General features: G+C 38.5%; 1 protein-coding gene across 2 annotated transcripts in view; it reads right to left on the bottom strand.

Moving 5' to 3' along the window:
* The window catches only part of dph6 (diphthamine biosynthesis 6), a 200,469-nt gene that overhangs the window by 28,516 nt on the left and 147,792 nt on the right, over window positions 1-24,161 (bottom strand). For both annotated transcript variants that reach the window (XM_061896056.1, XM_061896057.1), the window contains one exon: window positions 5,918-6,160. In XM_061896056.1, the coding sequence (XP_061752040.1) occupies window positions 5,918-6,160 (243 nt within the window). The remainder of the gene's footprint in view (window positions 1-5,917; window positions 6,161-24,161) is intronic.

Genomic DNA, 24,161 nt, shown 5'->3' with positions numbered 1-24,161 from the left:
GCGGTGAGAAGGAAAACAAACACTAAAAAGAGAGAGGCGGGTCGCAGCTCAGAAGTGCAGGGGGCTGGAGGGGCGGTCTAGATCTCATAGATTTTTACTGTTGCAGTGGAACATGGACATTTTCTGGATTTCAATTCATTCCAATGGAACAAATTGAACTTTTAAGTTGAGGTAAGACTGTACTACATCTAAATATTGTCCAACTAGAACAGGGATATATATTATATATATATATATATATATATATATATATATACACAGTGGGGCAAAAAAGTATTTAGTCAGCCACCGATTGTGCAAGTTCGCCCACTTAAAATGATGACAGATGTCATTATGGTGGAAAATAAGTATTGGTCAACCATTCAAAGCTCTCACTGATGGAAGGAGGTTTTGACTCAAAATCTCACGATACATGGCCCCATTCATTCTTTCCTTAACACGGATCAATCGTCCTGTCCCTTTAGCAGAAAAACAGCCCCAAAGCATGATGTTTCCACCCCCATGCTTCACAGTAGGTGTGGTGTTCTTGGGATGCAACTCTGTATTCTTCTTCCTCCAAACACGACGAGTTGAGTTTATACCAAAAAGTTCTATTTTGGTTTCATCTGACCACATGACATTCTCCCAATCCTCTGCTGTATCATCCATGTATCCATTTTGGTATAAACTCAACTCGTCGTGTTTGAAGGAAGAAGAATACAGAGTTGCATCCCAAGAACACCCTACCTACTGTGAAGCATGGGGGTGGAAACATCATGCTTTGGGGCTGTTTTTCTGCTAAGGGAAATGGACGATTGATCGTGTTAAGGAAAGAATGAATGGGGCCATGTATCGTGAGATTTTGAGCCAAAACCTCCTTCCATCAGTGAGAGCTTTGAATGGTTGACCAAATACTAATTTTCCACCATAATTTACAAATAAATTCTTTAAAATTCCTACAATATGAATTCCTGGATTTTCTTTTCACATTCTGTCTCTCACAGTTGAAGTGTACCTATGATGAAAATTACAGACCTCTGTCATCATTTTAAGTGGGAGAACTTGCACAATCGCTGGCTGACTAAATACTTTTTTGCCCCACTGTATATATATATATATATATATATATATATATATATATATATATATATATATATATATATATATATGTCTTGATTGGATTATCCGGAGAATAGTGCTCGATACCGTGGTAGAGCGCAATATGTAGGTGTGGGAAAAAATCACAAGACTACTTCATCTCTACAGATCTGTTTCATGAGGGGTTCCCTCAATCATCAGGATATTTTAATGGAAGCATTCACATACAATGGTTTACAATGGTTAGAAACCAGACTTTGCAGAATTCTACAGAACTCAGCAAACACATTTGGAACCTCAAAGACAATAATGTTGAATATTCAATAACATGGCAAATTCTTGCATCCAGCACACCTTACAACAGTGGTAATAAAAGATGCAACCTATGCTTAAAAGAGAAACTGTTTATTATATATCATCCGGATCTATTATCCCTCAACAAGCGCAGTGAAATCATTTCAACATGCCGCCATAGACGGAAACACCTCCTAGGTAACACATGAGCCAATCACCACACCCTACGCCTGCCTGTACCCACCCACTCTGTGCTCTATATAAACCATTGTATGTGAATGCTTCCATTAAAATCTCCTGATGATTGAGGGAACCCCTCATGAAACAGATCTGTAGAGATGAAGTAGTCTTGTGATTTTTTCCCACACCTACATATATATATATATATATATATATATATATATATATATATTAGGGCTGTGAATCTTTGGGTGTCCCACGATTAGATTCAATATCGATTCTTGGGGTCGCGATTCGATTATATATTGATTTTCTCGATTCTACGCGATTCTTGATTCAAAAACAATATTTTTCCGATTCAAAACAATTCTGTATTCATTCAATACATAGGATTTTAGCAGGATCTACCCCAGTCTGCTGACATGCAAGCAGAGTAGTATATTTAAAAAATAAAAAGCTTTTAAAATTGTAAAGGACAATGTTTTATCAACTGATTGCAATAATGTAAATTTGTTTGAACTATTAAACGAACCAAAAATATGACTTATTTTATCTTTGTGAAAACATTGGACACAGTGTGTTGTCAAGCTTATGAGATGCGATGCAAGTGTAAGCCAGTGTGATACTATTGTTCTTTTTTTATGATTTTTATAAATGTCTAATGATAATGTCAATGAGGGATTTTTAATCACTGCTATGCTGAAATTATAACTAATATTGATATTGTTGTTGATAATATTCATTTTTGTTTCACTACTTTTGGTTTGTTCTGTGTCGTGTTTGTGTCTTTATTGCAGTTCTGAGTGTTGCTGGGTCAGGTTTGGTTTTGGAATTGGATTGCATTGTTATGGTTTTGCTGTGTATTGTTTTGTTGTCAATATCGGCTGCTGACCGTAGTTGGCGACCCCTGGACTAGGAGAAAGTAAAGAGTACTTTTGTGATTATTTGTGAACAGGAAAGAGAAAGTTCCTCCCCCCACAAGACCGTCGACTGATATTCAGCGTCGAGTTCTCTCATGAAAAGTTGATGATGAAGGGAGCGCTGGCGTCTTTGATAATGTGCAGCTTTGGCACAGAAGCAGATGTCTTCCTCAGAGCCTCCCTAATCCTTTGCCCCCCCACCCTTTACACTCCATTTTGGAGCCGGGTTCAACTCTCAGAGCAGCTTATCCCCCCCACACTCCCCCGACCCCCTCCTCACTCGCCATTCCGCCACCCCGGCTTACAATCCCTTGCTCCAGAGTGCCAGTCTTCGCTGGCAGCCTCTATCTCCGCCCATTGTAATCTGCCTCGTCACGGGACTAGGCCCCAGGGGCACGGAGACGTACCTCCAACATGTGGCTCTGCGGGTGGTGGGCGGGCGGGCGAGGGGGGGGGGGTTAAAGCCTGGAGAGAGGATGTCAACTTTGTGTCACTTCCTGGAAAGCCAAGCGGTATTGCTAGATGTATGTGTGCAAGGCTTTTTAAGGCTTCAGCATTCCCATTTTGCAGTAAATCGCACGGGCCGCTGGGATTTTGACGTTCTGTTTGACGTGCGCGACTCGGTGAGATAAGACATCCTAAAAGTAGAGTTTCAACCAGGTCTGGTGATGAATGTTGAAAAGTCTTGAACCTTGCTACATTTTTATATTATCACGTATTTTCGATGAATCTAAATCGAATCGACTTTGAGGGTTTTAATTAGTACGGTAAATAACTATTTTTTTTTGAGTGACAGACATGTTGGCCAATCAGAACTGTTGAGCCTCACGTTTGTTCCTCTATCGTTTCAAACAGGAAGAAAGACGCCTTACTGACCGCGTTTATTTAACAGTGGAATAAACTAAACAAAGTAAGATCGCTTTTCGTTTATTATTAATTTATGTTGCTGTTACTCGATCTTAGCGCTGCTTTCGATACCGTTGATAATGACATCCTATTGGAGCAAGGGTCAGGAACCTTTTTGGCTGAGAGAGCCATGAAAGCCAAATATTTTAAATTGTATTACTGTGAGAGCCATATCATATTTTTTAACACTGAATACAACTAAGTGCACGCATTGTTTAAGTCAGACCAACATTTTTACAGTATATAAAAGTCTTAATTTTTTTTTAATAACATTTTTATTCTGAAGCTAACTAATAATAAATACAATACTTCTTACCATTGATGCGACTTCTTGAACAGGTGCTGTAGAAAATGGATGGATGGATTAAAATGCGTGAGAATGTTTTATATGTTGAACATTATTTTAAACACTGTGATTACCAGCTGAATTATTTATTACTAATCGTGTTGAGCAGGCCTGGGCAATTATTTTAACTCGGGGGCCAAATTTGGAAAAAAAAAAGTGTCTCGGGACCGGTATATCTGATTTTTAGGAACATTAATACAAAAACTCACAATGTCTGATTGAATGCTAAAAAAGTTATGAGAGACTGTCTTAAAAAAACAGAATGGAATTTTACATTTTTTTACTGAACGAGACACCCAGAATGTACATGAAAATAAAGAATGTGGGATTTACAATATTAACTATGAACGATAAAACACCGAATATTGACAACATATGAACGTCACACACCCTCTCCATCGACATATTTTACAATCAAGCAAAAAGCAACAAAAATACAACAGAGCAAAATATGAAAGTAAAGGGTAAAAAAAAACATCTGATATATCACTAAGCTTTAGAACTTTGTTGCAAAAATGTCTTTCCGCATCTCTCCCGTCTAAAGACAAAACCTAGTAAATCTAGCTGATTTTGAGAAAACAAAGGAAAACCAATCTATCTTGATGCTGTCTTACAAAGATCTACAAAGTCATCAAACGTATAGATGTTTTCTTGAGCTTTCATTTTCTTGCCGATTGAGCCATGGATTGAATCTGCTCTCATGAACGTGTGCCCTTTCTCCAGATATTTTATAACAATCTCGGGTGGGCCCCATTCTGCGTTTGCACATTGGGCAAGAGTCGTGTACAGCGTCCAGTTTTTATTTTGATCTCCACAGTTATCTGCCCAAGAGTATGCAAGGGGAAGAATCAAGAACAATACATTTAATGAAGGTGCTTGCAACGTCCTGGGCCAATCTTCCAAATATCCCCTCGTGCCATAATATCACATAATCAGGTTGACCGTCGGCCCCCATTCGTGCAAATGTCTCATTAAAGACGATAAGGCCACTGACAAAGAAGCTCCGATTGGTCCCTTGAGATACTAGGTTTTTCTGTTGTATCCACTAGGTTATGTGGTAGTTGCTAGGTCCTGCCATGCGCGTAACAGCTTACTCACGGAACAAATTACAATATCGCATACACTAATGTAAAGCATATCACTTAGGAACTCCAAAATTATTATCAGCTCAGTTTTGACCAAAATTGAGTTACTGGGTTTCGCCTTTGGACGGGAGATCTGTCCCTGACACCCGCATTTTAGGTTGACGGCTCTGGAAACATTCTGTGGAAACGCTCCCCACCCACACTGCTTGGTGCCTCGTCTGAGCTGCAGTGATTTAGATTACCATAGTAACTAATTAGATTAGCATAGTAACTAATTAGATTACCGTAGCAACTACTATATCATGCAAAAGAGCATATTTCAACCATTGAAATACTTTGTAAAGTTCAAGACTCATGTTAATTTGATACATGGCCCCAGTCATTCTTTCCTTAACAAGGATCAATCGTCCTGTCCCTTTAGTAGAAAAACAGCCCCAAAGCATGATGTTTCCACCTCCATGCTTCACAGTAGGTATGGTGTTTTTGGGATGCAACTCAGTATTCTTCTTCCTCCAAACACGTCGAGTTGAGTTTATACCAAAAAGTTCTATTTTGGTTTCATCTGACCACATGACATTCTCCCAATCCTCTGCTGTATCATCCATGTATCCCTTTTGGTAAAAACTCAACTCGTCGTGTTTGGAGGAAGAAGAATACTGAGTTGCATCCCAAGAACACCATACCTACTGTGAAGCATAGGGGTGGAAACATCATGCTTTGGGGCTGTTTTTCTGCTAAAGGGACAGGACGATTGATCCGTGTTAAGGAAAGAATGAATGGGGCCATGTATCGTGAGATTTTGAGCCAAAACCTCCTTCCATCAGTGAGAGCTTTGAATGGTTGACCAAATATTTATTTTCCACCATAATTTATAAATAAATTATTTAAAATTCCTATAATGTGAATTCCTGTCTCTCACAGTTGAAGTGTACCTATGATGAAAATTACAGACCTCTGTCATCATTTTAAGTGGGAGAACTTGCACAATCGGTGGCTGACTAAATACTTTTTTGTCCTGCAGTATCGCTGGGAAACCCCTGGGGTTGGCGCACCCCTGGCTGAAAACCTCTACAATAATTTCACTACTACTCATGGCTTTATCTACCGACCTCTTCTGCAGTCTCCAGCATGCTCTCCCATGCGGCCCGGATGACGGGGATGTCCTGGCGTCTTGTTGCGTAGCAGTGGGCCTGGACCACGTGGCCCAGAGTCAAACCGCTGACGACGGCCCTCAGAACCTTTTGGACGTGGCTGAAACACAACAGAGCCTGTTTGCTGGCGCCGGCCTTCACCAGCTGCATGGTGCAGGGGATCAGTGCGATCTGGCCCGCACAGAACACGTCACCATCCACCTAGAAAAGACAACAAATGTTGAAAAAATGTAAAGGTCAGCTTCTTTACCACAGCAACTGCTGAAGTTGTAAGATGGATGAATTAAATGGGTTGTACTTGTATAGCGCTTTTCTACCTTCAAGGTACTCAAAGCGCTTTGACACTACTTCCACATTTACCCATTCACACACACATTCACACACTGATGGAGGGAGCTGCCATGCAAGGCGCCAACCAGCACCCATCAGGAACTAGGGTGAAGTGTCTTGCTCAGGACACAACGGACGTGACGAGGTTGGTACTAGGTGGGATTTGAACCAGGGACCCTCGGGTTGCGCACGGCCACTCTCCCACTGCGCCACGCCGTCCCAATTAGCTGTTAATTAGCTAGCAACATAACTTCCAAAGTAATAGGCAGACTTTGATTGGGGGGGTTCTTTTTCGGAGGTGGTAAGAAGCCGGAGTACCCGGAGAGAACACACGCAGTCACGGGGAGAACATGCAATAAGAATAAAACCAAGCGCGGGAGTCGAACCCAGGACCTTTTTATTGAGAGGCACCACTGCAACACCGTGCTGCATCCTATTTTAATACTTTATTTTATTTTATGTTCGTACAGTTTAAGCCTGTATTTATTTTGTATTTCATATTATTTCATCATATTCATACAGTATATTATATCGTACTTAATACATAATTTACATATTATATGCATTTATAATATTATATTGCATTTTATAAATATGTAAATAGTTTTATCTGTTTCTTTTATTCATTTAATTAATGAATATACTGAACATATCCGTTAGAATGTATTTTCTACATTATTGTTATCTTATTTTGTTTGTATCTAATTTAAACTTAAAACATTTTTTTTAATGAATTTAATACTTTAAATTTAAAGTTTGTAAATTTTGCAAATAATCGTAATCACAAAGGTTAAATAATTTATTTCGGGTTTGTACAATGTATTTATTTTTAATTCATATTATTTCATCATATTTATTTATTCATATATAGTAATTTATATCACACTTTATATTGTATTCACATACATTATGTGCATTAATGTTTTACTGTAGTTTATAAATATTTAAATTGTTTCATGTATATATTTTAATAATAATATTAATGAATATACATTCTGGTTTGAATGTATTTTTGTCACGGTGGGAGAGGGGTTAGTGCGTCTGCCTCACAATACGAAGGTCCTGCAGTCCTGGGTTCAAATCCAGGCTCGGGATCTTTCTGTGTGGAGTTTGCATGTTCTCCCCGTGAATGCGTGGGTTCCCTCCGGGTACTCCGGCTTCCTCCCACCTCCAAAGACATGCACCTGGGGATAGGTTGATTGGCAACACTAAATTGGCCCTAGTGTGAATGTGAGTGTGAATGTTGTCTGTCTATCTGTGTTGGCCCTGCGATGAGGTGGCGACTTGTCCAGGGTGTACCCCGCCTTCCGCCCGACTGTAGCTGAGATAGGCGCCAGCGCCCCCCGCGACCCCAAAAGGGAATAAGCGGTAGAAAATGGATGGATGGATGGATATTTTTGTCATTATTATTATTATTCATGTTTTGTTGTGTTTGTATTCATTTTAATCTTTTTTGAAATTCATTTAATTAGTTAACTGATTTCAATGTACAAAACCCAAAACCAGTGACGTTGACACGTTGTGTAAATGGTAAATAAAAACAAAATACAATGATTTGTAAATCCTTTTCAACCAATATTTAATTGAATAGACTGCAAAGACAAGATATTTAATGTTAGAATTGGTATTTTTCCCCCCTGCAGATATTAGCTAATTTGGAATTTGAAGTTTGCAATATTTTTCAAAAAAGCTGGCACAAGTGGACAAAAAGACTGACAAAGTTGAGGAACGCTCATCAAACACTTATTTGGAACATCCCACAGGTGAACAGGCTAATTGGGAACAGGTGGGTGCCATGATTGGGTATAAAAGCAGCTTCCATGAAATGCTCAGTCATTCACAAACAAGGATGGGGCGAGGGTTACAACTTTGTGAACAAATGAGGGGAGCAAATAGTCCAAAAGTTTAAGAACAACATTTCTCAACGAGCTATTGCAAGGAATGTAGGGATTTCACCATCGACGGTCCGTAACATCACAAAATTCAGAGAATCTGGAGAAATCACTGCACGTAAACGATGAAATTCCGGACCTTCGATCCCTCAGGCGGTACTGCATCAAAAACCAACATCAGTGTGTAAAGGACATCACCACATGGGCTCAGAAACACTTCAGAAAACCACTGTCATTAACTACAGTTTGTTGCAAGTTTAAACTCTACTATGCAAAGCAAAAGTCATTAATCCCCAACACCCAGAAAAAGCTGCCAGCTTCCATAGGGCCTGAGCTCATCTAAGATGGACTGATGCAAAGTGGAAAACTGTGTTGTGGGTCTGACGAGTCCACATTTCAAATAGCTTTTGGAAACTGTGGATGTCGTGTCCTCCCGAACAAAGAGGAAGAGAACCATCCGGATTGTTATAGGCGCAAAGTTCAAAAGCCAGCATCTGTGGGGTTATGGTGGTGTATTAGTGCCAAGGCATGGGTAACTTACACATCTGTGAAGGCACCAATAATGCTGAAAGGTACATACACGATTTGGAGCAACATATGTTGACATTCAAACAACTTTATCATGGCCGCCCCTGCTTATTTCAGCAAAACAATGCCAAGCCACGTGTTACAACAGCGTGACTTCATAGTAAAATAGTGAGGGTACTAGACTGGCCTGCCTGTAGTCCAGACTTGTCTCCTATTGAGATTGTGTGTGGTGCATTATGAAGCCTAAAATTCCACAACTGTTGGACAACTTAAGCCGTACATCAACCAAGAATGGGAAATAATTCCACCTGAAAAGCTTCAAAAATTGGTCTCCTCAGTTCCCAAACGTTTACAGAGTGTTGTTAAAAGGAAAGGCCATGTAACACAGTGGTAAAAATGCCCCTCTGCCAACTTTTTTGCAATGTGTTGCTGCCATTAATCGTAAGTTAATTATTATTTGCAAAAAAAATAAAATATGTTTCTCAGTTTGAACATTAAATATATTGTCTTCGCAGTCTATTCAATTGAATATAAGTGAAGTGAATTATATTTATATAGCGCTTTTCTCAAGTGACTCAAAGCGCTTTACATAGTGACACCCAATATCTAAGTTACATTTAAAGCAGTGTGGGTGGCACTGGGAGCAGGTGGGTAAAGTGTCTTGCCCAAAGACACAACGGCAGTAACTACAATGGCACAAGCGGGAATCGAACCTGCAACCCTTAAATTGCTGACACGGCCACTCTACCAACCGAGCTATGCCGCCCAAAAATAATTTGCAAAACATTGTCTTGTTTTTATTTACCATTTACACAACGTGCCAATTTGACTGGTTGTGTAAATGTTACTTTTTTCACAAATAAGAAAAGTTCTATTACAACGCTGCATATCTCAAAGGCCAACTTAGCAACATGTTTTCAAACCTACTAGGTGCTATTATCAAATTAACATTAATTATACTCTTGAGTCTCATTAATCAACAAGGCCCGCCTTGCGATTTTCAGCTTTTTCCATTACTGACACTTTTTTTTATTTAACAGCTCTAAAAACAAATCAGGTACTTTGAGAAACCTGCCAGCGGGTCTCGGCAACACCACTGCTATTTATAAGCATAATTAACCATGTGATAATGAGCTAATTCTCCATTAAATGCCTCTGTTAGCAGGATGTGTCCTGCATAACCAAACCCGAGGCTGGGATCTATCTGTTTAATGCAGAGAGACGAGTGAGGATGAGGGGTGGTATCACGGGGGTCAGGTCTTTAGAGACACGCGGAGGCTTTGTGGCAGGATGGCATTTGTGCTGGGCTCTAACGTGTTGGTCAATGCAAATATCTGCTGGTGACGTGCTGATCATTTGCTGGCCCCGTGCAGGGAAACGTGTGCATGAGCAAATCCCAGGGGAGGATCAAGATACGGTTCAATTGATGCACACTAAGACAAGGTCCTTTACTTGTTAGGGAAGACACACCTTGGAATTATAATGCGAGAAAGGAGACTGATCTCAGGAGAGTTCAGAATGTACTTTAGTACAAATAACACTGTAATTAGTATATTAAGTGTAGGCTAGATACCTGTACTGATATTCCAAAGACTATGTGGTGACTTCAGAGGGCGTGACACCCGTCAAATGTGATGGTCGAAGCTTCCGGTGATTTTTTTTTAATTTAAATATCACAACGCTTAACTAGCATTCATAACTTAAAGAGGGAATAATTAGGAACAATTTAATGAAATGATAACTGTGACAAAAGTGACTACATATCTATTATTACGATAATGTAGTGTTGTCCCAATACCAATATTTTGGAACCAGTACTAAAATTAGTTCGATATTTTGGTACTTTTCTAAATAAAGGGGAAAACAAAAAATGGCATTATTGGCTTTATTTCGACAAACAATCTTATGGTACATTAAACATGTTTCTTATTGCAAGTTTGTCCTTAAATAAAATAGTGAACATACTAGACAATTTAGTCTATAAAATCCGCTACACCTCCTTGATACCGAAGTACATGTCCAACTACTTCCTTAACGTAAATGACCGCCATAACCACAACACCAGGGGGAGCTCCACAAACCACGTTAAACCCAGATTCCGATCTAACAAAGGTCTTAACTCATTCTCTTTCTATGCCACATCAATGTGGAATGCACTCCCAACAGGTATAAAAGTAAGTGCATCTCTATCCTCCTTCAAAACCGCACTAAAACAACACCTCCAGGCAACTTCAACACTTTACTAATACCCTCCTCCATTCACATCCCATCTCCCCGGATTATAAACACCCTAATGTAAATAATCAAATGTACTTCTAATGTATATACTTGTTCTTATGCTATGTGAACTCACTATGTTCTCTGCTGGCTGTACATATCCTACTAAATAAGACCTACACTGTTTCAATGTCCATTTCTCTGTTGATGCAATTGTTGATGACTGAAGTACTGATATCAACCAGAGCTCCTCATCCCACCCCCCGGATTGTAAATAATGTAAATAATTCAATGTACATACTATGATGATTAACCTGTGTGATGACTGTATTATGCTGATAGTATATATTTGTACCATGAATTGATTAACGTGGACCCCGACAATCTACTAATAAAAGTATCAATCAATCAATCAATTGTCTTTTAGTAGTAAGTAAGCAAACAAAGGCTCCTAATTTGTTTTCTCACATATGCAGTAAAATATTGTGTCATTTTCCAATCTATTATTTTGTCAAAATTATTAAGGACAAGTGGTAGAAAATTAATTATTGTTCTACTTGTTTATTTACTGTTAATATCTGCTTACTTTCTCTTTTAACATGTTCTACCTACACTTATGTTCAAATGTATTAATCACTTATTCTTCTGTTGTTTGGGTGCTTTACATTAGTTTTGGATGATACCACAAATTTGGGTATCACACATTGGTCATATTTAAAGTCCTCATGTGTCCAGGGACATAGTTCCTGAGTTTATAAACATAATATTCATTAAAAAGAAAGAAAGAAGATGTTCTGATGCCAAAACTTATCGACGTAATCATAGTAGTATCGAATAGATAGTAGGGTTGTGGGAAAAAAATCGATTCGAATTTGAATTGCGATTCTCACGTTGTATGATTCCAAATCGATTCTCGTTTTAAAAAAATTTTTTTTTTTTTTTTTTTTATCAATCCAACAAAACAATACACAGCAATACCATAACAATGCAATCCAATTCCAAAACCAAAAACCTGACCCAGCAACACTCAGAACTGCAATAAACAAACCAAAAGTAGTGAAACAAAAATGAATATTATCGACAAAAAGTATCAATATTAGTTATGATTTCAGCAAAGCAGTGATTAAAAATCCCTCATTGACATTATCATTAGACATTTATAAAAAAAACAAAAAAAAAACAACAATAGTGTCACAGTGGTTCACACTTGCATTCCATCTCATAAGCTTGACAACACACTGTGTCTAATATTTTTACAAAGATAAAATAAGTCGAATTTTTGGTTTGTTTAAGTTAAAACAAATTTACATTATTGCAATCAGTTGGTAAAGCATTGTCCTTTACAATTATAAAAGTTTTTTACAAAAATCTACTACTCTGCTTGCATGTCAGCAGACTGGGGTAGATCCTGCTGAAATCCTACGTATTGAATGAATACAGAATCCTTTTAAATTGGGGGAAAAAATCGTTTTTGAATCGAGAATCGTGTTGAATAAAAAAAAAAAAATCGATTTTGAATCGAATCGTGAAACACCTAAAGATGCGCAGCCCTACTAAATACGCTTCTGTACTTGGTATCATTACAGTGGATGTTAGGTGTAGATCCACCAATGGTGTTTGTTTACATTTTGATGCTGGTAAGCTGCTGTGTGTAGTGAAGCATGTTTAGCTATTCCTCGTCCTGCAAGGGATGATATTTGTAAGAAACGTACTTTATTTGTCGCCATGGAGGTGAGGATTAGTGATTTAGAAGTAGCTAAAACACTGCCGCTTGCTAGCTAGCCATGTCTTAAAGCACCTCTTCCTGAGGGCGTTTCAGTGTTATAACTTCAACTTTATGTAATGTAAAGTTCTTACTTATATCTGTCAGTAAACTCACCATGAAAGTGCTAAAACATACCGGTGTAGTGAGTTTACATTATTCACCCAAGGAACTTTAGCTATTAGTGCTCCAGTCGGACGGTTTTTAACGGGACACATTTCCTGTGTTGTTGTTTCCGGAGGAAGAGATTCTGCTCCGTTATTGATTGAAGTAAAGTCTGAATGTCATTAAAACAGTTGGTTCCATCTTTTGACAAGTATTCCCGTCCTTGCACGCTACACCGCTACAACAAAGATGTTGTTGAAGGTGGGCCACGTAAATAAGACCGCCCACAAAACTGCGCATCCGGAAGAGACTGTCAGAAAGCGGCTTGAAGATGATCTGTAAAACATAATCGATGCAACATTTTGACCAAAGAACCACCATTTCAAGTAAGACATGCTGAATAAGACATGTCTGCATATGTTATATTATTCTTTTATTTTTCCATATTTAAAATACTGTGTTGAAGTTTGGGGAAATGTTTATTAAACAAACATAGACCCAATAATTAAACTTCAAAAAAGGGTAATCAGAATAATACAAAAAGCGTGCTACTATGAACCTACCGATCCATTATTTATAAGTTCTACCGTGTTAAGATTTTTAGATATTGTGTTTTTAAAAACAATGGAAATTATAGTTCGAGTAAAGAACAACAGCCTTCTAGCTTGTATTCTTAGGTTATTTAAATTAAGAGGAGAAAACTATCATTTACGGGGGAAGTTTATTTTGAAGTAGGTTAAGTAAGAACGAATATAAAATACATAAGTATTACAGTTTTAGGAGTTAAATGATGGAACAAGCTCAGTGATGAGCTGAAGACATGTATTTCTTTGTTAAGGTTTAAGAAAACCTTGAAAGGTGAAATAATTGAAAATTATAAAATATAGCAACGATTACTTTCATCCCAATGATTTTTTTAACGATGTTCAAGGCAATTTAATATTCAGTGAATGTATAGGATACGCAAATATAAGCTTTGGCTTCAGCCTATTCCTTTTTCTGTCATTATTGGTTAAATATGTATAATATGTACTGTTAAATTGGTCACAAAAAATGGTTGATGGTTGATCATATGACCGAAATAAACTTATTTCATTCATTCATTCACGTAGACCACAAGGAAGTGTTTTACATTTAGAAAAAAAAATGACTCCTTTAATGCGCCCTATAATCCGGTGCGCCTAATTTATGAAAAAAGATAAAACATAGACCATTCATAGGCAGTGCGTCTTACAATCCGGTGGGCTCTATGGTCCGGAAAATATGGTAAATTGATCTGTATTTCGTTCTTTTGTGGTTTTCTTTAGTGTTAACAAGGATACAATGTTATGCAGAGGTGTACTTATAACATTTTTAGAGACAAATGATAGGTGCAAAATGTTTTCTTCTTACTAAGTGGATGCAACAAAAAATAATTGAGAAACTCTGGGCATGAATTGATTAACGTGGACCCCGACTTAAACAAGTTGAAAAACGTATTCGGGTGTTACCATTTAGAGGTAAATTGTACGGAATATGTACTGTACTGTGCAATCTACTAATAAAAGTATCAATCAATCAATCAATCAAGGCTATGATGCCTCCACTTCCTAATACAACACTGTATTGATGAAGCTTCCCTGACTTCTTGGATTATTTTTTTTAGACATTTTGAAGTGTACTAAGCTGAGAACCGACCTGGTATGAACTAAAAACGGTTTTGATATAATAGGATTTTTAAAAACCTTGGCAACAAATTGTCCATGGCATTTTGTTTAGGAGCCATCAAAAGTGATCACATTCGCTCTTATGGGTTGGACGGGGTGGCCGGACTCTTTAAAACACATCCCTATGAAAAGATTTCCGCCCATTTTAAATTCATAAAAGGTTGGCGACCATTTGTCAATTTGAATATCAAAAGGCTCTAACAGAGGGGCCCTTGTGGCTGTTAAAGGCAGACTCCCATTGCTGCGAGCAAGCAGGTGTGTGACGATCAATTATTGACAATCCTGTTCTGGTTACTCTTAGTGGGAGGTGGAATTGAGGGGGGTAAGGGTTTTTTTTGTTGGTGGCGGGGGCACGTCTTCCTGTGGCGAACCTGGCTGCGCGAGAAGAAGTGTGGGCGAGTGTCGGGGGGGGGAGCGAATACTATTTACATAAAATTAACAGTTCAAAAGAATGAGTTCACACACCAATCAAACTTGTTAATTGACTGTCAATGGTGTGCTGCTTGAATATACAACACAAGTACATTATTCATCCTGGGCCTTGACAGGGAAGACAGTCCAATTTGCATCGGCGTTCTCAACGTGATCAACAACCCACCGACGCGACATGCAATTTTAATAGCAACTTTTTAATATTCATAAGGGGGGGGGGGGGTGCAAACAATTGCACATGACATTAAACTTTCTATAACAAGGCAAGTATTTTTTCAAATGCTAGTCTTAGTGCGCTAAATGGCCCGCAGAGACAAGACAGGATGTGCTGCATTAGTGTGAACATTATGCCCCAAAACTGCCAAGTTTTCAATCATAATAGAAAAACACTCAAAGGTCAAACACCCAGACTCTTACGTACATACAAAACCTAAAACCAGTGAAGTTGGGACATTGTGTATGATGTAAATAAAAACAAAATACAATGTGAAGTGAATTGACTTATATTTTATATAGCGCTTTTTCCTCGAGTGACTCAAAGCTCTTTACATAGTGAAACTCAATACCTAAGTGACAATTAAACCAGTGTGGGTGGCACTGGGAGCAGGTGGGTAAAGTGTCTTGCCCAAGGACACAACGGCATTGACTAGGAAGGCGGAAGCGGGGATCGAACCTGCAACCCTCAAGTTGTTGGCACGGCTGCTCTACCAACCGAGCAAATCCTTTTCAACCTATATTTGCTTGAATAGACTGCGGGTACTAGACTAACCGTAACACAACAAAACAAATATCCAGAAGCCCTTGCAGCACTAACTCTTACGGGACGCTACAATATACACAACCCCTCTCGCCCCTCATCTCCCGAATTTGGAGGTCTCAAGTTTGGCAAGTATGCCTCCCGCCTGGACACGGACTTTGATGCCTCGCTATTGCCCCCGACTTCCTGCCTGTTTCACGGACCTCCGAGCTTGTCTAAAGTTAAAGTTAAAGTACCAATGATTGTCACACACACACTAGGTGTGGTGAAATCTGTCCTCTGCATTTGACTCATCCCCTTGATCACTCCCTGGGAAGTGAGGGGAGCAGTGAGCAGCAGCGGTGCCGCGCCCGGGAATCATTTCTGGTGATTTAACCCCCAATTCCAATCTTTGATGCTGAGTGCCAAGCAGGGAGGCAATGGGTCCCATTTTTATAGTTTTTGGTATGACTCGGCCGGGGTTTGAACTCACAACCTACCGATCTCAGGGCGGACCGCAGGCACCAGGTAGCCCGTAAGGACCAGATGAGTCGCCCGCTGGCCTGTTCTAAAAATAGCTCAAATAGCAGCACTTACCAGTGAGCTGCCTCTATTTTTTTTATTTTATTTATTTCTCGCTTTGCTCGACATTTTCAATTCTAAGAGAGAAAAAAACTCAAATAGAATTTGAAAATCCAAGAAAATATTTTAAAGACTTGATCTTCACTTCTTTAAATAAGTTCATTTATTTTTTTACTTTGTTTCTTAGAACTTTCAGATAGACAATTTTAGAGAAAAAATACAACTTTAAAAATGATTTTAGGATTTTTAAACACATATACCTTTTTACCTTTTAAATTCCTTCCTCTTCTTTCCTGACAATTTAAATCAATGTTCAAGTACATTTTTTTTAATATACTAAATACATTTTAATTCTTCATTTTAGCATCGGTTTTTTCGACAAAGAATATTTGTGAAATATTTCTTCAAATTTAAGATGATTAAAATAAAAAAAAAATATTCTGGCAAATCTAGAAAATCTGTAGAATCAAATTTAAATCTTATTTCAAAGTCTTTTAAATTTTTGTTCTGGAAAATCTAGGAGAATTAATGATTTGTCTTTGTTAGAAATATAGCTTGGTCCAATTTGTTATATGTTCTAACAAAGTGCAGATTGGATTTTAACCTATTTAAAACATGTCATCAAAAATATGTATTTATTGTGAGAAATCATTAAGATGATCAGTGTTTCCACAAAGATGAATATCATTAATTATTAATAATAACAGAGTTAAAGGTAAATTGAGCAAATTGGCTATTTCTGGCAATTTATTTAAGTGTGTATCAAACTGGTAGCCCTTCGCATTAATCAGTACCCAAGAAGTAGCTCTTGGTTTCAAAAGGTTGGTGACCCCTGCTCTAACCACTAGGCCACTGAGTAGGTCCAGCCCCCCCCTTGGACTCCCGCACCTCGCACACATACACATTTGGATTAGTTTCACACGCCATACTTTTGTAAGTATATATATACACATATATATATATATATATATATATATATATATATATATATATAAATATATATATATATATATATATATATATATACACATATATATATATATATATATATATATATATATATATATATATACACATATATATATAACAATAAATAGAGCTAAAACGACATCCTTCCGTCTTCTTCCCCTGTACGCACATAACTGCTTATTACATACAGTCATACAAATTAATTACTCAACAGTACCAGAAAATGTTGGCGCCATTTGTGACTCAATATTCCCAGGAAAAATCTACCACCTACGCTGAAATGAGTCATGATCTAAGGATAAACAAAAGGAATATGTGGTAATGATACATTTTTTTTTCTGGGACAAGGATATTTAAAAAGGGAAAATGCACATAGAGTGACATGATTTGAGTAATGTTTTTTAAAACAGCAAAGTCCATCCCAAAAAACATGAGCTTTTGTAACGGCTTGCCAAACACAAGGTCATAATTCATTGTTGCTTCAGGAAATTATTCTAGCCTCAACAAGCACTTTTGTATCCACATAACCTTGTTTGTCGTAACCAAGCCAAAACACAGCAACGTGATGTTAATGTTCTCAGGGAGCGTCTGACTGCTTCCTCTGTCAAACGTTAAAGGGGAACATTATCACAATTTCAAAAGTGTTAAAAACAATAAAAATCAGTTCCCAGTGGCTTGTTGTATTTTTTGAAAATTTTTCTCAAAATTTTACCGTTCTCGGAATATCCCTAAATAAAGCTTTAAAGTGCCTTATTTTCGGCTCGCTGCGAAGACACTGGCCATCTCCCTGTGACGTCATACAGTGCTGCCAATGTAAACAAACAATGGGAATACCACAGCAAGATATAGTGACATTAACTCGGATTCAGACTCGGATTTCAGCGACTTAAGCGATTCAACAGATTACGCATGTATTGAAACAGATGGTTGGAGTATGAAAGTATTGAAGAAGAAACTGAAGGTATTGAGCGAATAGCTATTGACGCTATTCATAGCCATAGCATGGCCGAATAGCTGCGTTAGCATCGCCGGTAAAATGTGCGGACCAAACGATCAGGATTTTCGCATCTTTTGACACTGGAGCAACGAAAATCCGTTGATTGGTAAGTGTTTTTTTCGCATTAAATGTGGGTGGAAGGAAACGTAATATAGTTGCAAATGCATCTGCAGGTTATCCATACGTCTCTGTTCCATGTCTGCTTTAGCACCGCCAGTAAATAGCATGTTAGCATCGATTAGCGTAGCATGTTAGCATCGATTAGTTGGCAGTCAACATCAACAAAACTCACCTTTGTGATTTCGTTGACTATCGTTGCAAATGCATCTGCAGGTTATCCATACATCTGTGCCATGTCTGCCTTAGCATCGCCGGTCAAATGTGGAGACACTCTGGCACATTCAATGGGGGTCTGGCGGCAGACACTTTCGCATCTTCGGGCCAGTGGTGCAACTTGAATCCCTCCCTGTTAGTGTTGTTACACCCTCCGACAACACACCGACGAGGCATGATGTCTCCAAGGTTCCAAAAAATAGTCAAAAAAACGGAAAATAATGTGTTGTAATGTGTTGGAAATGAAAATGGCGGCTGTATTACCTCGGTGACGTCATGTTCTGACGTCATCGCCTCCAGCGCGATAAACAGAAAGGCGTTTAATTCGCCAAAATTCACCCATTTAGAGTTCGGAAATCGGTTAAAAAAATAGACGGTCTTTTTTCTGCACCATCAAGGTATATATTGACGCTTACATAGGTCTGGTGATAATGTTCCCCTTTAAATGGTTTCGCCTTTCAAACTGAGGTGTTTCTAATTGCACTTTTTTTTTCGGTCTGAGTTGGCCAGATAGCGTCGGATTATATTTGGCCTGGGATGTCTCTGGTGGACGTCTCCAGGTGTCATTAGCAGAGCTCGGAGATGTGTGTAGTCCAACTGAGCAACCCTGGATAAAATGACCTGCTATTGACGAACAGTCAGGTTCTCGGGCCGGTTCCAAGGACGAGCCAGAGGTGGGAAAGGGGCTGGAGCCCACCTATCATCTATGCTAATGGTCACGTTTCTCCCCGCGGAGCACCCTCATGCATAATTGAAGCGGGGAAAACGAGCATGCAAAATGTGTAAAATAGGTTAAATTAACATGGTGTAATGTTTCTCTGATACAAGGACACATCCTGTGAGGGATTACACAAATACATAGATTATATAATATCCTGTATTTGAATATGATTGTTATTGCTGTACTACTATTAATAATGATTATTACAATGTTGGTTATTTCATATGTACAGTACAGGCCAAAAGTTTGGACACACCTTCTCATTCAATGTGTTTTATTTATTTTCATGACTATTTACAGTCATCTACTATGTAGATTGTCACTGAAGGCATCAAAACTATTAATAAACACATGTGGAGTTATGTAGTTAACAAAAAAAAGGTGAAATAACTCAAAACATGTTTATTTTATGGTAAATGGTAAATGGGTTGTACTTGTATAGCGCTTTTCTACCCCTTTTTAAGGAGCCCAAAGCGCTTTGACACTATTTCCACATTCGTCCATTCACACACTGACGGCAGGAGCTGCCATGAAAGGCGCTCACCAGGACCCATCAGGAGCAAGGGTGAAGTGTTCTGCCCAAGGACACAACGGACGTGACTAGGATGGTAGAAGGTGGGGATTGAACCAGTAACCCTCAGATTGCTGGCACAGCCACTCTACCAACTTTGCCACGCCCTCCCCATGTTGTTATGTTCTAGTGCAGGGGTCGGGAACCTTTTTGGCTGAGAGAGCCATGAAAGCCAAATATTTAAAAATGTATTTTCGTGAGGGCTTCACGGTGGCAGAGGGGTTAGTGCGTCTGCCTCACAATACGAAGTCCCTGCAGTCCTGGGTTCAAATCCAGGCTCGGGATCTTTCTGTGTGGAGTTTGCATGTTCTCCACGTGAACGCGTGGGTTCCCTCCGGGTACTCTGGCTTCCTCCCACTTCCAAAGACATGCACCTGGGGATAGGTTGATTGGCAACACTAAATGGGCCCTAGTGTGTGAATGTGAGTGTGAATGATGTCTGTCTATCTGTGTTGGATCTGCGATGAGGTGGCGACTTGTCCAGGGTGTACCCCGCACTTCCGCCCGATTGTAGCTGAGATAGGCGCCAGCGCCCCCCGCGCCCCCCGCGACCCTCAAAGGGAATAAGCGGTAGAAAATTGATGGATGGATATTTTCGTGAGAGCAATATCATATTTTTTAACACGGAATACAACTAAATGCGTGCATTTTTTTAAGTAAAACCATCGTTTTGAGAGTATAATAAGTCTCTAATTATTTTTAAAAACATTGTAACATTGTGAAACAAAGTAATATTTTCATTGTTGGGCAAACTGTCTGTTTAACTGTGCATATGACGATAAACAATCTTGAATCTTTGAATTTCTTGAACAGGTGCGGTAGGAAAAAGGATGGATGGATTAAGATGCATGAGAATGTTTTATATTTTGAACGTTATTTTTAACATCGTGATTACCAGCGGCATTATTCATTACTTGTCGTGTTAAGCAATGTCAGATAATATTTATCTGAGAGCCAGATACAGTCATCAAAAGAGCCACATCTGGCTCTAGAGCCATAGGTTCTCTACCCCTGTTCTAGTGTCTTCAAAATAGCCACCCTTAGCTCTATTTACTTTTTTGCACACTCTTGGCATTCCCTCGATGAGCTTCAAGAGGTAGTCACCTGAAATGGCTTTAACTTCACAGGTGTGCTTGAAGCTCATCGAGAGAATGCCAATAGTGTGCAAAGCAGTAATCAGAGCAAAGGGTTTTTTGAAGAAACTAGAATGTATAACATGTTTTCAATCATTTACCCTTTTTTTTGTTAAGTACATAACTCCACGTGTTTATTAATAGTTTTGATGCCTTCAGTGACAATCTACAATACAAATAGTCATGAAAATAAAGAAAAAAACGCATTGAATGAAGAAGAGGTATGTCCAAACTTTTGGCCTGCACTACATGTGGCACTAATAACTAAATAATAATAAGAAGAATTAGGAATGCACGAATGATAGATTCATACATGAGGAATGTCACACTGATAAATCCAAATATCAAAAAAAGCTCAGATTTAATAAAAAAAAAAAAAACAACCTTCCATTAGGTGGGCACGGATACTTTTTTACACTTAAATCAATACAGTACCAATTCCTGGTACTTGGGACTCAATCATTCCAAGTCTTGGTAATAAGAAAGAAAGATTCCAAGTCTTGGTAATAAGAAAGAAAGAAAGATTCCAAGTCTTGGTGAAAGAAAGAAAGATTCCAAGTCTTGGTGAAAGAAAGAAAGATTCCAAGTCTTGGTGAAAGAAAGAAAGATTCCAAATCTTGGTGAAAGAAAGAAAGATTCCAAATCTTGGTGAAAGAAAGAAAGATTCCAAGTCTTGGTGAAAGAAAGAAAGATTCCAAGTCTTGGTGAAAGAAAGAAAGATTCCAAGTCTTGGTGAAAAAAAAAAAGATTCCAATTCTTGGTGAAAGAAAGAAAGAATACAAGTCTTGGTGAAAGAAAGAAAGATTCTAAGTCTTGGTGAAAGAAAGAAAGATTCCAATTCTTGGTGAAAAAAAGAAAGATTCCAAGTCTTGGTGAAAGAAAGAAAGATTCCAAGTCTTGGTGAAAGAAAGAAAGATTCCAAGTCTTGGTGAAAGAAAGAAAGATTCCAAGTCTTGGTGAAAAAAAGAAAGATTCCAAGTCTTGGTGAAAGAAAGAAAGATTCCAAGTCTTGGTGAAAGAAAGAAAGATTCCAAGTCTTGGTGAAATAAAGAAAGATTCCAAGTCTTGGTGAAAGAAAGAAAGATTCCAAATCTTGGTGAAAGAAAGAAAGATTCCAAGTCTTGGTGAAAGAAAGAAAGAAAGAAAGAAAGAAAGAAAAAAAGAAAGAAAGAAAGAAAGAAAGAAAGAACATTTTATCTATAAAGTGCTTTTTACAAATGAAATCACAAAGCGCTGTACAAAACATAGGTGAAGTAAAAATACAATGAAATTAAAACAACAGGGGCAACATCATAAAATAATATAAAGTGAATTAAAATTGATATGCAAAAGGTGCATTAACTAAAAGCTTTACTAAAAAGACACGTTTTCAAATGTTTCTTAAATGTTTCAACACAGTCAAGATCACGGAGGGAATGGTGCAAGTTGTTCCAGAGTCTGGGAGCCATAGCCTGGTCTCAAGTCTCCACGGGTTTTAAAACGAGTTTTTGGGGTCTTTAGAAGACCCTGGCCTGAAGATCGGAGGCTGCACCCAGAAGAGTAGGGGCATAGCAAGTCAGTGATGTACTGAGGGGCCCCACCAAGCAACGCACGGAATGTCAGAACTCAAATCTTAAACTCAATGTGGAATTTAACTGAAAGCCAATGAAGATTGGATAAAATGGGGGTAATATGGGCTGTTCTGGATGCAATGGTCAAACATCTGGCAGACACATTTTGTACGGTTTAAAGCATAGGTGTCAAACTCTGGCCCGCGGGCCAAATTTGGCCCGCCGTGTAATTTGATTTGGCCCTTGAGGCAATATCAATTTAACATTAGAGCTGGCCCGGCGGTATTATGCAACGGCCGTTCCGCTGTAACACCGCATTCACCGCTAATACTCATACTTGCCAACCCTCCCGATTTTCCCGGGAGACTCCCAAATTTCAGTGCCCCTCCCGAAAATCTCCCGGGGCAACCATTCTCCCGACTTTCTCCCGATTTCCACCCGGAACAAACAGCGTCCTGGCCCAGACACATAATCAATCAATCAATCAAGGTTTATTTATATAGCTCCAAATTACAAATGTCTCAAAGGACTGCACAAATCATTACGACTACAACATCCTCGGGAGAACCCACAAATATATGTAATATATGCGGCTTTTACACACACACACAAGTGAAAGCAATGCAACGCAACCTTGGTTAACAGCCATACAGGTCACACTGAGGGTGGCTGTATAAACAACGTAAACTGTGACCCCACACTAAACAAGAATGACAAACACATTTCAGGAGAACATCTGCACCATAACACAATTCAAACACAACAGAACAAATACCCAGAACCCCTTGCAGCACTAACTCTTCCGGGACGCTACAATATACACCCCACGCTTCCACCAAACTAAGATATTTACCTCAGAATGCTTCAAATAGAAAAGAGGCATTCAATATTATATTTAAATTTAATCTAATATACCATTGTTTTTCCGTTTTGTTTTTTGAAAGTTGATTTTTGCACTATTAAGTTTATAAGCGTTGCTTATTCCATACTCAGTGTTGAAACAAATCAGTGTAGCAAACTGAGCAATAATTAAGGTTTTATTCATGCACTTTCTAATTGCTACTTCAAGGCTTGAATGTTTGATTCCTTCATTATTTTATTTTCAAATTTATTATTAGCCCGTGGAAAAAGTTTATTTTGATATTTAACTCAGAAGGCTGCAAATAGAAAAGAGGCATTCAATTTTTATTTAAATGTTATTTGATATGCCATTGATATTTTTTAATTATTATTATTTGAAACTCGATTTTGCATGTCACTATAAAGTTATACAAGCCTTGCTTGTTCAATATTCAAAGCAAAACTTGTTTTGGGTCCCTATTAAAAGGTTCATTTGTTCAACCTTGGCCCGCGGCTTTGTTCAGTTTTAAATTTTGGCCCACTCTGTATTTGACTTTGACACCCCTGGTCTAAAGCATTGACTTGTTGAAAATAGTGAAAACCGAATTGCAATAGTTAATAAAAGTCAAAATGAACGCGTGAAAGATCATTTCGAGATCAAATTTTGACAACAATTTTCACACTTTTGAACTATTTCTGAGATGATAAAACCAGTTTTTGGTCAGTTGACGGCAGTGGACAGATCCAACACAACCCCAAGACTTCTGAGGCTGCTTTTAACAGATGCACCCAGAGCTC

The sequence above is a fragment of the Nerophis ophidion genome, linkage group LG03 (assembly GCF_033978795.1).
Source record: "Nerophis ophidion isolate RoL-2023_Sa linkage group LG03, RoL_Noph_v1.0, whole genome shotgun sequence".
Taxonomy (NCBI): Eukaryota; Metazoa; Chordata; class Actinopteri; order Syngnathiformes; family Syngnathidae; genus Nerophis; species Nerophis ophidion.
This window is presented reverse-complemented; position numbering and strand designations above follow the sequence as displayed.